General features: G+C 42.6%; 1 protein-coding gene across 3 annotated transcripts in view; it reads left to right on the top strand.

Annotated features, from left to right (window-relative positions):
* Positions 1–399: 399 nt before the first annotated feature.
* ITPKB (inositol-trisphosphate 3-kinase B) overlaps positions 400–17,080 on the top strand; it is a 100,791-nt gene continuing 84,110 nt past the window's right edge. For 2 of the 3 annotated variants that reach the window (XM_075863422.1, XM_075863424.1), the window contains exons 1-4: positions 400–473; positions 551–593; positions 8,037–9,056; positions 14,858–16,085. In XM_075863422.1, the coding sequence (XP_075719537.1) occupies positions 15,024–16,085 (1,062 nt within the window). In that variant the 5' untranslated portion in view covers positions 400–473; positions 551–593; positions 8,037–9,056; positions 14,858–15,023. Of the gene's footprint in view, positions 474–524; positions 594–8,036; positions 9,057–14,857; positions 16,086–17,080 lie in introns of those variants that run through there. The other variant, XM_075863423.1, reaches the window with a different exon arrangement.

The raw sequence follows: 17,080 nt of genomic DNA, 5'->3' as shown, positions 1-17,080 counted from the left end.
TAAAAACGTTATAGTCTTAGTTACACAAGCTCCATAGGCAGTATCACACCCCAGTAAACACCCCAGTTCAGCAGCACACGTGATAATCTTAGATACACCAGCTTAGCAGACAGTCTCACACATGATAGTCTTGGATATACACCAGCTCGGCAGACAGTATCACACAAAATAGGCTTAGATACACTGGTTCAGCAGATAGTATTACACATGATAAGATTAAATACAAAGACGCATCAAACTGTTTCACATTATAGCCTTAGATACACTGGTTCAGTAGGATAGTATCACACATAACCAGCTTAGATACACCAGCTCAGCACGCTGTTCCTCCTGGAAGATGTCTTACATGTTGGCACTTATAAGAGGCAATTACAACATCTCTTCTCTTATAAAGGTGGGAAGACTGCTTCACTTGATGCGGTGGATGCCAGGGGCGTGGGTGCCTGAACCTCGTTCACATCCGCAGACCGCAGGTAATTATTTTCTTAGGCAAGCGATGTCTTTAGTTACAAGTTCTTACATATCTTTCTTATGTTCTTCTTAAAACTAGGAAACCTCCGCAGGACTATGTGCCGTGGGATCCAGCATTTACGGTGGGTTAATATACCGCACGCGCTTACACATCAATACCTAATTTGGTTTGGGTAGGTTTAAATTTGTCTTGATTTAGATGATCCTGGCGCTGCTCATTACCCGGCCCGTTAACGATACATTTATGTGATCTCATCAATCTCGCAAAATTTAATTACATCGCTGCCGCGCAGCCAGTTGTCAGCGCATGGGCATACATACAATGGATTACTGGAACGTGTGGCACCGTCCTTGTGTCTTTAAAAGTAAACCCATGATCTATACATAGGGAATGTCAGCTATAAAATGACAGGGGGCACCGTGGAGCAGCAAAGCCAAACCCCCTCCAGTGCTCCACTTGACCTCCCTAAAGAGGTCCTGTCAGCTCACCTTACATGTGTATTTTAGTTTAAAAAAAAATTGTATTCCCCATAAAATTACAATTCTGGAACTCTACTTTGTACTGTTCCCCTGTTGTTCCTCCCAGAAATGTATGAATAAATTGCCACCTGGGTGTTACCAATTGGGGGGGGGGGGTGGTGACAGACTAACAATGTCCAATCAGTGCTGACAGACTGAGACTGTGCAAGGACACACCCCTTTGACCAGGGTGATGTTAACATCCAGTTGTCTATTTATAAATAAATTTCTAGGAGGAATAACAGAGGAATGGCACAATGCAGAGTTCTAGAAAAAAATATTGCATATTATTTCATGGGAAATACAAGTATTTGATAAAAAAGACATGTTAGGAGAGGTGACAGGTCCTCTTTAAATTAAATTATGCTGATCGCCTGCAGCCACCACTAGGTGGCGCTCTCTGAAGACGGATCAATTACTCAGTTTAACGGGAGCTGTATAAATCCAACTTGAGGTATTAATTTCTTAAAGAAACACTGGGCAAAGCTGATACTTTGTGTAAGGCCTTGTGAGGGGGTGGAGCACAATAGGGAGTCAAAGAACACCAAAGAGGGAGTCCCTGTGTCATGCACCGCCCCCTCAGTCCCTACACTTGGCATTACACAGTGTATCAGTTTTGCCCAGCGTGTCCCTTGAATGGAAACATGGCCGCATCCTCCAATAGTGGTAGGCCACGTAGGTGATTTATTTAATTAGGATGGTCCTAAAATAGCGAAACAATTCATCTGGTTGTATTATGGGACAACATGGCAGCACATACATGTGTTATAACAATCATATGTGATGACATCTTGACAAAATGGCAGTTTTTACACTGGCCACTAGAGAGCACACAATAGGCTGCCACTTCCTGCAGCTCACTTGTCAGCTTTGCTGTGTAGACTGGGACAGAGTCAGCAGAGGGCATGGGAATTAAGGACAGCTTTATAGTACTGCTAGAGGCCAAGATAAGGCAGGATAGTAACACTATATACTATATACACAGATAAGACTCTGTATGCAGCTCCCCTGCCACTCCCTGGTCTCTAGTGGGGCGGCTATACTCCATCACTTCCTGGAGACTGTAATACTCTATGACATTTCTGTGCAGGGGCATAACTATAGGGGGGGGGGACAAAGGTGGCAGTATTCTAAATGGTACAAGTTTGGTGGGGGCCTGTTACAGATTTGCATTGGGGCCCAGGAGCTTCAAGTTATGGCTGTTTCTGTGTCTATTGACTCCCATTCTTTGCAGCTGCCATAAAGCACACACACCCTGCTGCACTATCTATACAGACAATACAAGAAGAAAGTGTGTGTCTCCAATAAAGAAATATTTGCAGCATTTAAAAAAAAAAAAAAAAATTAAAAAAAAAAGAACACAATTATTGTTCGCCTACAAATTTACATCTAATTACTGGAACTAAATAACATAGATGAAAAATTCCCTTTAAGGTGTAACACTGACCTTGAGTTATATCGGATTTTTTACTCCACTCACATCCAAAGCTGCATTCGAAATTTTACTAGTTAGCCCTGATCACAGACTACATATTATCTACACTTCTCTTACATTTTTCCTTACACCTTAGCTCCTATGTAGCTATAGTTAAAGGGGTTGTCCCACCACAATAACATATCACCTAAGTGTTTGATCACTGTGGTTCCCACCGCTAGGACCCCCACCAATCAAGAAAACGGGGGTCCGAAACCCCTGTATGAATTGAGCGGCCGGTCACGCATGCGCGCTGCTTCTCCATTCATTCTCTTTAGGACTGCCAGAGATAGGGTTTGACACCCCCATTCTCTTGATCGGTGGGAGTCCTAGCGGTGGGAACCACACCGATCAATCACTTATCACCTATCCTGTGGATAGGTGATAAGTTGTTGTGGGGGGGACTCTGTGATAGGAAGACAGCAGGATTGAGAATGCAGCTTTGGCTGTGACTAGAGTATGAGACACAATTAAACTCAAGATCATTAGGAGATAATTAAAACAAATTAATGGTAGAAATACTCAATTGTTTATCTGGATTAAATCTGCACAAGTTGTAAATTGTACAGAAGTGGTGTTTTCCAAAATGTTCGCTTTATCGCGTCTTCCGTTCCCGGCTGGGCTCGCCCTAAGTGTTCATTTGCTTTAATTAAATACGAGTAGAACACACAAACAAGCCATGTTTGTTTTCCACCTTCTGTTGTTTTTCTTATACAGCAACGAGCATATGTATACAGTACACACGGCGTAATGCACAGCACCATATAGACAGGGACACCAGGTGAGACACCTATATAGACACTAAGCTTTACGAGACAATGTGTCCCGGGTTACCAGCGAAACCTTGTGTTCTATACTATAGAAAAACATAGGAGAGAACAAAATATAGAGATCACCTTCCTACATGACCATAGTCCATATACTGTGCAAACACCGCAGCTCACAAGGTAGAAAAACACAAAACACCCTGCAAACACTAAAGACCTCACAGGCAATTCTATGCTACTTAAAGGGAAACTCCATTTCTGTAATAAGAATTTACACCTCATTAAGACAAAATTTACTTAGAGTAAATACTTTGCTTTACGTATCTTGTACTGATTTTGCCATTTTGTACTCTAGTCACATCCAAAGCCACCTTCAAAACTCTTGTTTCCTGTTATCAGAGATTAGTGTATTGTGTGAACTCAGATGACCACTAGACATAAAGCTGTTAGGTCACATGTCTGACAGTGGGGTGGAGCTAAAGTGTTGTCTGTTTCCAATGGCAACCAGTAGAATTTAAAAATAGGGAAAATAATATAAAATTGGTAAAAGAAATAGTGAACCAGGACCTTTATACCCAGTGGGCCAGCAGCACCTTCTCCCCAAACAAACAGAGGGACGTTTGTAGGTGCCGCTGATGTGCAATGACATAAATATTACGCAATTATATAAGTCTTGCATTTTTGTCCCAGACATAGTGAGTAATTTCCACATCTAAAACAAATCCCCTAAAGGAAAGGTAAAATAGTGGCAGCCAACCAGGTAACAGCTACAAGGAATTGTGAATTATTATTTAAAAAAAAAAAAAACTCGATAAAAAAGTTTTTACAAAAATGTCCAATTTTTTTTGTTATTATATTGTAAAGCTCCTATATAGGTGGGTGACATTACATGGCAGGGAGTGTGCGTTCTCACTTGGTGTTGTGTGGTAGCGCCTTTTGTAGGTTTTGTAGGTTCAAAAGTTTATGGCCTAAAAGCAGCAGAAAAGAAAAGTCAGGACCATTCACTTATACCATAGGATTACATTATTTGTCTACAGAATTGGGTTTGTGGAAATGAAATGGCAAAGTTAATGATCTGTGTGATCTCCCCCGAGGAGCCCCAGATGAATTCCTGGAGTAGGAGACTGATGGGTCATAATTTGGTGTATTTTAGCTGAGACATAATAATATACGAGAAAATACTTCAATTTTTGAAATATTTTTTGGGCCTTTCTTTGCTTTGCTCAGTTTTTATAAGTTTCATAAGTTATTTTTTAAGTTGATCCAATAAATCAAATATTTTAGGGATCATTGGTACCAATCAGTTTAGCAAAATACACCATTTGGCTCCTAGCAAAATAGTGTGTACCAAGGGAGAAAGTCCCGTTACCCCCCAATCTTATCGTTGACTGGTCCAGGGTTTAGGACGATGAAAAGAAGTCTGGGGAGTTTTTTGTTTGTTTTCTCACAAGTTTCCACGATGGTATATTTACACATGTATACTTTTTGCATCAATGTATAGTTGGAGCTACACTTAAATAGATAAGTCCCGCAAGCCAAATACAAAGATCACTTTGTAAGCTCCATACACTGTTTATAGATTCCAGACAGTCCTTAACAGCGATTTCCACCAGTAACCAAACGCTCCCTATTATTGACTCAACACTCCCAACCAGTGAGTTAAAACTATTCGCCAGTGATCCAAAACTCCTCACCAGTAACGCAACACTCCCGAACAGTAACCCAATACTCCTGACCAGTCATCCAACACTACACACCAGTGATCTAGCACTCCCGACCTTTGACCCAACACTTCTCAGTAGTGAACCAACACTCCCAACCAGTGATTCAACAATGTTTACCAGTGACCCAGCACTCCCGACTAGTGATCCAACACTACTCACCAGTAACCCAATACTCCCAATCAGTGATCCAACAATCCCGACCGTTAATTTAACACTCCTCAGTAGCAGCCCAAAACTCCCAATCAGTGATACAAAACTCCGGACCATTGACCCAACACTTCTCAGTAGTGACCCAACGCTCCCAACCAGTCATTCAACACTGCTCACCAGTGACCGAACACTACTGACCATTGACCCAACACACCTCATTAGTGACCCAACCAATCAGTGATCCAACACCACCCACCATTCAACCAACAGTTTTGACCAGTGATCCAACACTCCCGAACAGTGATCCAACACTTCCAATCAGTGATCCAACACTACTCACCAATAACCCAATGCTCCCGATCAGTGATCCAACACTCCCGACTGTTGATTCAACATTCCTCAGTAGTGGCCCAAAACTCCCAACTGGTGATCCAATACAGCCGACTATTGACCCAACACTTCTCAGTAGTGACCCAACACTCCTGACTAGTGATCCAACACTACTCACCAGTAATCCAACACTCCCAAAATGTGATCCAACACTCCCGACCATTGACCCAATACTTCTCACCAGTAACCCAATGCTCCCCGATCAGTGATCCAACACTCCCGACCATTGATTCAACATTCCTCAGTAGTGGCCCAAAACTCCCAACCAGTGGTCCAACACTGCCGACCATTGACCCAACACACCTCTGTAGTGACCCAACACTCCTGAACAGTAATCTAACACTACTCACCAGTGACCCAACACTTTCGACCAGTAAATCGAACTCTCCCGACCATTGAACCAACACTCCTCAGTAGGTACCCAACATTCCCAACCAATGATTCAACAATACTCACCAGTGACCCAATAATTCTGGCCAGTGATCCAACACTATTCACCAGTGACCCAACACTCTCGACCAGTGATCCAACACACCTCAGTAGTGACCTAATACTCCCAACCAATGATCCAACACTACTCACCAGTGACCCAACGCTCCCAACCAGTGATCCAACACTACTCAACAGGGACCCAACACTCCTAACTAGTGTTCCAACACTACAAACAGTGATAAACACTCCCGACTAGTGGTTCAACACTCTTGACCTTTGACCCAACACATCACAGTAGTGACCCAACACTCCCAACTTGTGATCCAACACTACTTTCCAGTGACACAATGTCCCCGACCATTGACCTTACAGTTCCGACCAGCGATCCAACACACCCGACCATTGACCTATCACTCCTCAGTAGCGACCCAACACTCCTCAGTAGTGATGCAACACTCCCAACCAGTGATCCAACACTCCCTACCATTGATTCAACAGTCTTCAGTAGCAGACATCTTAGTAGATTTTTTTTTTTTTTTCTACTATTGTGATATTAGCAGATGCCAAGGGAAGACCATCAGGGGCCTTTATGGGGCCTTGGCTGGAGTTTTTCTTTAAAAAAAACATCATAAATTTCTCTTTTTGCTCAGATGTACTATGAAAAAGGACTTGGATGGACTATAGAAATTTAGATATAGATATTTAGGTACAACTTAATGCAACGGCAACAGTGTGACACATGTTGCAACACATGTTGCATTTTTATGTCTGTGTGCCATTACTGTGCCATGTGAGCCCCTATGAAGTCAATAGAAGTTGCATGTGTTTGGCTGTTCTAAATGTCTATGAGGAAATTTCCTGCCGAGAACTTCCTTGTGACATAGGAAATAGTACATGCCAGAGGCCTTAAAGATATTTGATTATTGGTGGTAGCCAAGTGGATTAGCCAGACGGGGGCAGTAAGGCCCAAGGAGGGTGAACAGAGGCCCAAGTAGGGAAAAGAGAGGCCAAGGAGGGGGAAGAAAAGACTAAGTGGAAGTGTGGGGGGGGGGGGGTAGTAGAGGATGAAAGAATGGAAAGAATCCCAAGATGGACTGGGCAGGCCTCTAAGGAGGGGGAAAAAAGGGACCCATAAAGGGTGGATAGAAGTCCAACGGGGGGGGGGGGGGGCTAAGAAGGGTGAAGTGGGGTCCAAGAAGAGGGAAGAGATCCACTAGCCCGAGCTGAACAGGTTGTTTGTGAAATAAACCAAAAAAGTGATAGACCAGAGATGCAAATGCTCAGCAGACAGTATCACACATGATAGGATTAGATACACTGGCTCAGCAGACAGTATCACACATGATAGGATTAGATACATTGGCTCAGAAGACAGTATCACACATGATAGGATTAGATACATTGGCTCAGCAGACAGTATCACACATGATAGGATTAGATACATTGGCTCAGCAGACAGTATTACACATGTTAGGATTAGATACAGTGGCTCAGCAGACAGTATTACACATGTTAGGATTAGATACAGTGGCTCAGCAGACAGTATTACACATGATAGGTTTAGATGCACCATCTCAGAAACAAAGTATCACACATGTCGGCTTAGAAATGCCGGATCAGCAGACCGTATCGCACATATGATAGGCTTAGATACAAAGACTTAGCAACCCAGTATCACACATGAAAGGCTTTGATACATCAGTTCAGCAGATCGTATCACACATAATATGCTTGGATACAACAACTTAGCAGCCCAGGATCACACATGAAAGCCTTTGATAAGCCAGTTCAGCAGACCGTATCACACATATGATGGGATTAGATACAACAGCTCAGTATCACACATGATAGGCTTAGATACATCAGTTCAGCAGCACACTATCCCTGGAGATTATTTTATTATTTTATAATGTTTACAGTGCGTTATAACATCTGCCTCCCTTCCAGAACTGCACACTTTTGCTTTTGTTATACCCTGGAAATTTAAAGTATTGACAACAGATGGCATCCCGGGTTTACAGCCCTCACCAACAATCTGCACCCATGCCAGGATGCCCCCGGGGCAGCCGTTAATATGACATTATTATTTTTTTTCTCTCTGCTTTATAGTATGGAGCTGGTGTGTCCTCCTCTTGCCGCCTGCAACCCAATGATTGGATGGGAGGGAAGAGAAAAGCAGTTGTCTGTCTCCCCGGCTGAGGCAGTGGAAAGTAGCAGAGCTGCAAGCAGAGGGTGCAGTGTGTCTTGACAATGGAAACTTTCTCAGTTCCCCCAGTACAAGGAAGCTTGTAGAGCGGAGTTCAGCCCCAGACAAACTACACAACTTCCTTCCTGCTGCATACTTTTACATTGCACATTGAACAAACACAAGGGAGGCACAAAGAAAAGCCACCAGAGCGGCTGATTCTTCATCCATGGACCCTCTGCCTGGAATCTGACTCAAGAACTGTCTCCTTGCAGAAGAAAAGGTGGCTGCTGGCAGGAAAGTCCAGAAGATCCTGCCCAAGAAAGGTGGCTGCTGGCAGGAAAGTCCAGAAGATCCTGCACAAGAAAGGTGGCTGCTGGCAGGAAAGTCCAGAAGATCCTACAGAAGAAAGGTGGCTGCTGGCAGGAAAGTCCAGAAGATCCTGCCCAAGAAAGGTGGCTGCTGGCAGGAAAGTCCAGAAGATCCTGCAAAAGAAAGGTGGCTGCTGGCAGGAAAGTCCAGAAGATCCTGCACAAGAAAGGTGGCTGCTGGCAGGAAAGTCCAGAAGACCCTGCACAAGAAAGGTGGCTGCTGGCAGGAAAGTCCAGAAGACCCTGCACAAGAAAGGTGGCTGCTGGCAGGAAAGTCCAGAAGATCCTGCCCAAGAAAGGTGGCTGCTGGCAGGAAAGTCCAGAAGATCCTGCACAAGAAAGGTGGCTGCTGGCAGGAAAGTCCAGAAGATCCTGCACAAGAAAGGTGGCTGCTGGCAGGAAAGTCCAGAAGATCCTGCACAAGAAAGGTGGCTGCTGGCAGGAAAGTCCAGAAGATCCTACAGAAGAAAGGTGGCTGCTGGCAGGAAAGTCCAGAAGATCCTGCACTAGAAAGGTGTTTGGGAGCGGACGGGGAGCCGGACGCCAAGGTCCTAGAAGTCAACTCTTGCACAGGTAAGGTCCAATCCTTGGGTGTATCACACTGCCGGTTCTTAGATACATGTACATTGCAATACTGTAACTATAATATACACACATGGGGGCGTTTTAGGGCATATTATCAGCCGTGGGTGCCCTGTGTGGGCAGATGTCTGTATACATTGTGTCACTATAGTTATGGATCCGCTGCTTGTTGCACAGGGATCAGTTTCATTATAAAATAGATATTTGGCTACAATGGGTATGATATTAGCACTGCCCCCGATTTGCTAATTTACCCGAGATGTCGGTCGCAAACTTGTCGCCCAATAGCGTTAGGCGAATTTGTAATCGTTTCTGTCTGATGGTGGTTCTTGGTAATCAATAGGATGATTGTGACGGGGATAAGATCAAAATGATGACACTATTTGCCATTTTCGGAAAGATTGTGTCGCCACCGATTATCGGTATGAACGTTTGTTATCAACTGCATAATCGCTGCCAACAGTATATGGGATTACAGCTCCCATCGTATTATTAAGGCGATCATTATGTCTGTATTCAGGATTTATTCTACATAACAGATTGTCAGTCCCTCAGTGCAAAGACCAGAACTTATGTTACATATATATATATATATATATATATATATATATATATATAATATAATATAACGGAATTGCATAAATAGCAATTACGAATCCATATCCACTACCAGAGTCTCTTCCTTCTGCAGAAAAAGACAGGACCCAGGTTTGTTTGCTCCTTCAATTGTCCGACTACTCCTTATTGTAAAATTAGCAATTGAAATATGTGAATTATAATTGAGGAATTGCCCTTTATGCAATTATAAGTGTAGGCTCATCAATACTATAGACAAACCTGTCCAATAGGTATAATATATATTGTCACAGGTTACTGTGCATCAACATAAACTCAGATTATTGGGACGTATGAATGGAAACTGTATTTTAAGTGAAGCTCTAATAGGGAATTGCATAAATACTAATTCCCTCTAATCTTTGGAATCACCCCCGACACAAGCGTGGGCGAACCAATGCAGGGTTTTCATTGCCCAGTGCATCCGTTCTCCATCCTTGCCCCTTTTAAAGGGAGAGATCCTAATATAAGTCTGTATTAGGGAATTGCTACTTATGCAATTGCCTGACATATTAACTGTTCATTGTCATGGGATATAGTGCCATATTAGACAGGCTTAGTTTATAAAGACGCTAAAGGTTGCCACCAATTGTAGCACAAACCGGTCATCAATAAGGTCAATCCTACTCTGCACAGTAAGACAGGTCAGGAATAGAAAATTATTATATATTACACATGAGGGTATGCACATATTGTGTGGAACAGACTATTTAAATAATGACCAGAGATCCCTATTTTTCTCAATTTAAAGGGTATGTTCATATTCAGACACATTTCATAGTTTACAAATAGAAATAATCTACATAAAAAGTTCAGTGACTTTGTAAATACATTACATCTGTAGTAATCCTGAGTTATATCCTGTATTATACTCCAGAGCTGCACTCACTATTCTGCTGGTGGAGTCACTGTGTACATACATTACATTACTTATCCTGTACTATCCACCAGCAGAATAGAGAGTGCAGCTCTGGAGTATAATACAGGATGTAACTCAGGATCAGTTCAGGATAAGTAATGTAATGTATGTACACAGTGGCTCCACGAGCAGAATAGTGAGTGCAGCTCTGGAGTATAATACAGGATGTAACTCAGGATCAGTATAGGATAAGTAATGTAATGTATGTACACAGTGGCTCCACCAGCAGAATAGTGAGTGCAGCTCTGGAGTATAATACAGGCTGTAACTCAGGATCAGTGCAGGATAAGTAATGTAATGTATGTACACAGTGATTCCACCAGCAGAATAGTGAGTGCAGCTCTGGAGTATAATACAGGATATAACTCAGGATCAGTACAGGATAAGTAATGTCATGTATGTACACAGTGACTCCACCAGCAGAATAGTGAGTGCAGCTCTGGAGTATAATACAGGATATAACTCAGGATCAGTAATGTCATGTATGTACACAGTGACTCCACCAGCAGAATAGTGAGTGCAGCTCTGGAATATAATACAGGATGTAACTCAGGATCAGTACAGGATAAGTAATATAATGTGTGTACACAGTGACTCCACCAGCAGAATAGTGAGTGCAGCTCTGGAGTATAATACAGGATATAACTCAGGATCAGTACAGGATAAGTAATGTAATATATGTACACAGTGACTCCACCAGCAGAATAGTGAGTGCAGCACTGGAGTATAATACAGGACGTAACTCCGGATCAGTACAGGATAAGTAATGTATGTACACAGTGACTCCACCAGCAGAATAGTGAGTGCAGCTCAGGAGTATAATACAGGATAAGTAATGTATGTACACAGTGACTCCACCAGCAGAATAGTGAGTGCAGCTCTGGAGTATAATACAGGATGTAACTCAGGATCAGTACAGGATAAGTAATGTAATGTATGTACACAGTGACCCCACCAGCAGAATAGTGAGTGCAGCTCTGGAGTATAATACAGGATGTAACTCAGGATCAGTACAGGATAAGTAATGTCATGTATGTAGAATGTGACTCAACTTCTTATGTTTAGAGGGGGCTTCATAGAATAAAAAACAAAATGGACCCTCTACTTGTGCTGGTTCATTTGCCAATGAGAATCCTTGTAGAAGAGAAGCATGGCATCATGGCATGACTGTTGAACTGGTTTCCCCTTCTCGGATACTCTGGTTGCTCAGTTCTTATGTAGATTGAGTTCACACCTCTCATTGGAAATGGGGTCAACTTGGCCCCGTCACCCCATTACACCCATAATAACCACATGTACTTTCCATGCCGTTAGATTTAGTGGTGTCCGCATCGCACTCTACCCATCAGGATTTGACAGTATTTCCGTTCTATTTCTGGTTCACAACCCATTCATGTAATCCTGTAGTATTGGAGGTTTTTGTTTATGCAATGGATGCCAGCTGCCGGGGAATTCCCTGTGTATCCCGGCCCTGGACAGTGTACGGATAATTCCCTGCAGTACAAACATTGCTGCCTTGTGCAGAGCAATCACTTGTCACTAAAACGGCTTCTGAATAATGCCAGGGCCGGGCATGCGCCAGGCGTCAGGCTCTCATCTTGTTACTGACGAGCTGGATGATGGGCCATCTGATATAATGTATTACATATGCAGTGCCGCTGCGTTCTATGGTTCTAGATGTCAATATTAATATGTTTTTCACTTATATCATGTTTGGGTTAAGGCTTCAGCACAAATAAATGCTGTGGGCATGGCGGCAGAAAATAATGGCGCCATATAGTCTGGACAACCCTACTAACATTAAAACTGGCCATGTTGTGCAAAACAGCCAATCGGAGCTCAACTTTCATTTTTCCAGAGCAGTTAAGGTAATGAATGCTGAGCTCTGATTGGTTGCTATGGGCAACAAGCACAGTTTTGAGAAATGAGGCCTAGTTCAAGGTTTATCACATGATGGCCTCAGCAAACATCTTAATGAGGCCTGTTAAAAAAAGCATGGAGTCACCGACTGGTTCAAAGGAAAAGTGAAGCAGTTGCCCATAGCGACCTATCATATTCAATTTCCATTTTTTTTAGATCTGCTTTTAAACTGAAAGGAGCAATCTGATTGGTTGCCTACTTACTAACATTTAAATCCTAAATCGTGGGATTTTTTTAAGTCCCACCTTGTTCCATCTGGGAACGCCCTCAAAACAGCCAGAAATGCTGCTTTTAAATACAGTTTTGCATAAACCTTCCTCCTTTTGTGATCAAGTTCAAATGCCTGTCCCGAATCGGGACTGCTGGCAAGTATGTGGTTAATATGGTCAACTCCCGTTCCATCAGGGTTCCCGTTGCTGTATGACGACAACAGTAGTGTAGTCCGCAGAGCTATTCTTCTCGTCAATAATTCCATCATATTTGTCATGGCTCCATTAAAAACGGAAGCTAGAGAGTTTTGATTCTTCATTGCAATACCTTGCAAAATGTTGTATATTTTTCTCATTCTAATAAAATTTGTTGATAAAGAAAAAACAAAAAACGGAAGCTAGTGTGAACAGAGACAAAAAATATGAAAACAAAATCATTTTAAAAATAGTAACAATAATGTACTTGGGCAAAGTGACTTGTATATTTATATCCCTGAGAAGCTCAGCTCATATCAAAAACACCCCATCTGGTAAATTAAAATATGCCACCTAGTGTAAAAAATAAATGAAAAAAATACACATATAAAAAAATATTAGGACAAAAAAAAACATTTAACATAAAAAAAAATTGTGCAGAACAAAAAACACGTATTTTCAATAGCCATAACTGCAAACCTGAACAATTAATGAAAGAACTACAAAAAAAAGAATAGAAAAATTGCTATTATTATACCCCATAATAAGTATTTGTATTTTATGCCTTGAAATAGTTAATTAAGGCCCCAAATCTGCGGGTGAATTGCGGCCCCATTCATTTTAATGGGCCCATGCACACGACCGTGGTTTCCACTATCCGTGCATTGCCCGGGAGCCTGGACCGCAAAAAGAACGGACATGTCTTATTACGTCCAGGCTCGTAGAAATGAATGCACGCGGTCATGTGCACGGCCCGCGATTTGCGGGCGGCCCGCAGACGACACTCCGCGGCCGTCCGAGCCGCAAATCACTACGGTCGTGTGCATGAGGCCTAAAAGTTTTTTACAAAAATAAAATTGTCAGAATAATTTTTTTTCCATACATTTTTGCATTTAATCAGTATTTGTATTTTAGGAATCTAGTTAATTAAAAGTTTTTTACAAAAATAAAATAAATAATATTTTAAGAATACATTTTTTTTCCATACATTTTTGCTTTTTTCCCAGTAATCTAAATATTCAACAATATCTACCTAAAAAAAAACAAAAAAACGTACACGCTATATATACAAAAAAGGGAATGAAAAATAAATGATTACCACTGAAAAGAAAGGGGGTAAAAAAAGAAAAGGTACTGAAGGCCCACGATTAACCCTAAGGTGTTACAGTAGAAGATTTTTTCGTTTCCCCTCATAGTTTTTGTCTATTTTTTTACATTCCCTGTACCCTAAGGGTATGTGCACACGACCTATGTTCAGACGTAATGGAGGCGTTTTACGCCTTGAATTACGCCTGAAAAGACGGCTCCAATACGTCGGCAAACATCTGCCCATTGCTTGCAATGGGTTTTACGATTTTCTGTGCTGACGAGCTGTCATTTTACGCGTCGCTGTCAAAAGACGGCGCGTAAAATGACGCCCGCGTCAAACAAGTGCAGGACACTTCTTGGGACGTATTTGGAGCCGTTTTTTATTGACTTCAATGAAAAACAGCTCCAATTACGTTCGTAAAAGACGCCGCGATAAACGCGAGTACATGCAAAAACGTCTGAAATTCAGGAGCTGTTTTCGCCTGAAAACAGCTCTGTAATTTCAGACGTATTTTGCGCTGTCGTGCGAACCTGCCCTAATACTACAGAATCACACATGGCACAAAGTCCCGTAACAGGTTAAACGTTGAAGAGGGAAGTGAATCTCGGAGGCCTCGCTCGCATTTCTGACATGGTTTTACAAGCCCGTTCTTGCGTCTGACATCACGCTTTGTTTACAATACAGGTTGTAAGTATTGGGCAGGTATATGCAAATGCCTTTCCTCCCATTAGTGTGAATGACGGCCGTGAAGTAGACGAGCCGCAGACTATTTTATCATCTCTTCGTCAGTGGAGAGAGTCCGGGCACAGTCATTTACATTTCTCTCTTCTCTTCTCCTTTACAGCTGATTTGTTTATGGAGGTCTGGGCATTTGCCCAGCTTAGTCGTCATCGGCTCAACTTTTCAAGCAATGTTGCTGCTGTGGACAGGAAGACATCTTTGGGATCTGTGTGTGTGAGCCCTCGGTGCCCAGCACGCCCCGTGCCCGTAGCTCCTCTCCTCCCAGGACTATGGCTGTGTATTGCTATGCCTTGAACAGCTTGGTCATAATGAATAACAACAGTGTGACGAAGACGAGCCAGAGGCCGGTGCTGCCCGTGCCGGAGAGACGTAGCACTTACTGTCCACTGTTGGTCAGATCACCGCTGCCCAGTCCCGGTAACTCTCCAAGGAGCCACAACACCACCTCTTTTGTTTTTCCCGAGGCAGGAGAACGATCTACATCAAGAAGTCGTAGTCCTAGTTTTAACGGCAGAGAGGACCATTCTCCGAGGTTGGCAAGAGGTGGAAGGTGTCCCTCGCCTTTACGGCTTCATGGTGGAAATGTGGGGGAAGCGGTTTCTTTCATAGATTCACGATCGGGGTCTTTGTTGGGGTTTGGGCACGGCAATGGGTCAGGAATGGGACTTGGGGAGTCGGAGGAGAAGAGACGTTTTGCTCAGATACAAAGGGAGCTCCAAAATGTTCAGGTTAATCAGGTTGTGGGACTCTTTGAAGCCCATATTCAAGCCCAAAACAGCCCAGTTTCTCCAGTCCTCAGAAGTCCTGGTCTAGGTAGCAGGTCCCCGTCACCTCTTTGTTTTAGTAAGCGGGAGAATAGTATGTTTAGTTTTAGTCATGATAGGGGACCCAAATCATCTTGCTCCAGCCTGGAAGGAACATCCGGCCCTGCATCACCTATATCACCATCAGTGGTTCCAGGAACTCCATCTGTGGTCCCCTCTGTTGAAAAGGACCCCTATAGAACTTACAATACAACCAAATCTGAACAAAACCTCAACACCTCTGTGGAAGACTCATGTAAGACTATCCCACTTAGGGTTGTTTCTCCAGGACCTATCCCTGCCGTCATAATCACTGATCATGGGGAAGACGGTGAAGGTCAAGTGGACATCAATAGCCTAAGCATCAATCCTACTAATCTTCCTAGGAAATTATCCTCTTCTTCAGCTTCATCTACCGGCTTTTCTTCTTCTTGGGATGAATCGGAGGATGACGTATCCAGTGATCCCGAGAAATCCCCAGAACACAGCACCCCATTTCTTCAAACCATCGAGCAAAAGCCAAGAGTGGTGAGTGTTCCAACTGTTCATGATCTAATTTGCTTTGCGTTACAGATGTAGCAGAGCTGAACTAGGGCTGCATTATTGGTGCATGATGACAACGCTCTAGGTTAAGACAATGTAGTAGGTTTACATTGCGATATCGCCATGAGTTGTGCTATGTGACGTACACACTCAGCTCTGCTACATCTGTACATGAGATTACAGAGGTCACTGACTTTACCAATTCAAATCTCGCTTCCTTCCTAGTCAAATATATTTTCTTTTTGTGATTTTTTTTTCCCACTGGGACTTGAAAGGTAGAGGCAGGACATAATTATACCTCAATGTAAATGCTGTTTTTATTCATTGCCGCCTAATGACTTGTTATAAATTTGCAATCGCTTCGTCGCCTCCGTTGCCAGGGTGGAGTTTTGCGTCGCGCTTTATCCAAATTGCTGACATTTGTTCCTGTGATTTTAAGAGAATTGGCAATATTGTTCATCTGTCTAAACTTGGAGCTCCCACACAGGGGGTTGAATACTTATGCAAATATCTTTTTTTTCAGGTATTTTTTTATTTTATTTAAATAAGAATGTATTGGGGAAAAAAATAGTGGGTTGGATACGAGGCACTGTATAGTATTTTGGTTTTGCTCCTCTTGTGTTGTTCTGTTATTGGGAGACAAGAAAATAGGAGACTTTAAATACCTTGTTGATTTGACAGATGTAAATTTTTGATTATTCCGTTCAACTTTTTGTGGTTTTTTTGTTTTTAAATATACACAATTGCATATTACTTCTTTATATTCGGGGTTCCCTAGGGCTGGTACTTGAGGATGATCATCATTTTGCTGTGTTTTAGGCAAACATTACAGAAGAAATATGCAATAAAATTGACACCCAGCCCCTGCAATGGTTCCACCACACCCTAATTCAGCTCGGTAAACTTCACGTGATACCCAAGACCTTCACCGAGAAAACAGAACCTTCCTGTAGATAAGTTCTTTTGCAGAAGTTTAGATT

This window comes from Rhinoderma darwinii, chromosome 4 (genome assembly GCF_050947455.1).
Source record: "Rhinoderma darwinii isolate aRhiDar2 chromosome 4, aRhiDar2.hap1, whole genome shotgun sequence".
Classification (NCBI taxonomy): Eukaryota; Metazoa; Chordata; class Amphibia; order Anura; family Rhinodermatidae; genus Rhinoderma; species Rhinoderma darwinii.
This window is presented reverse-complemented; position numbering and strand designations above follow the sequence as displayed.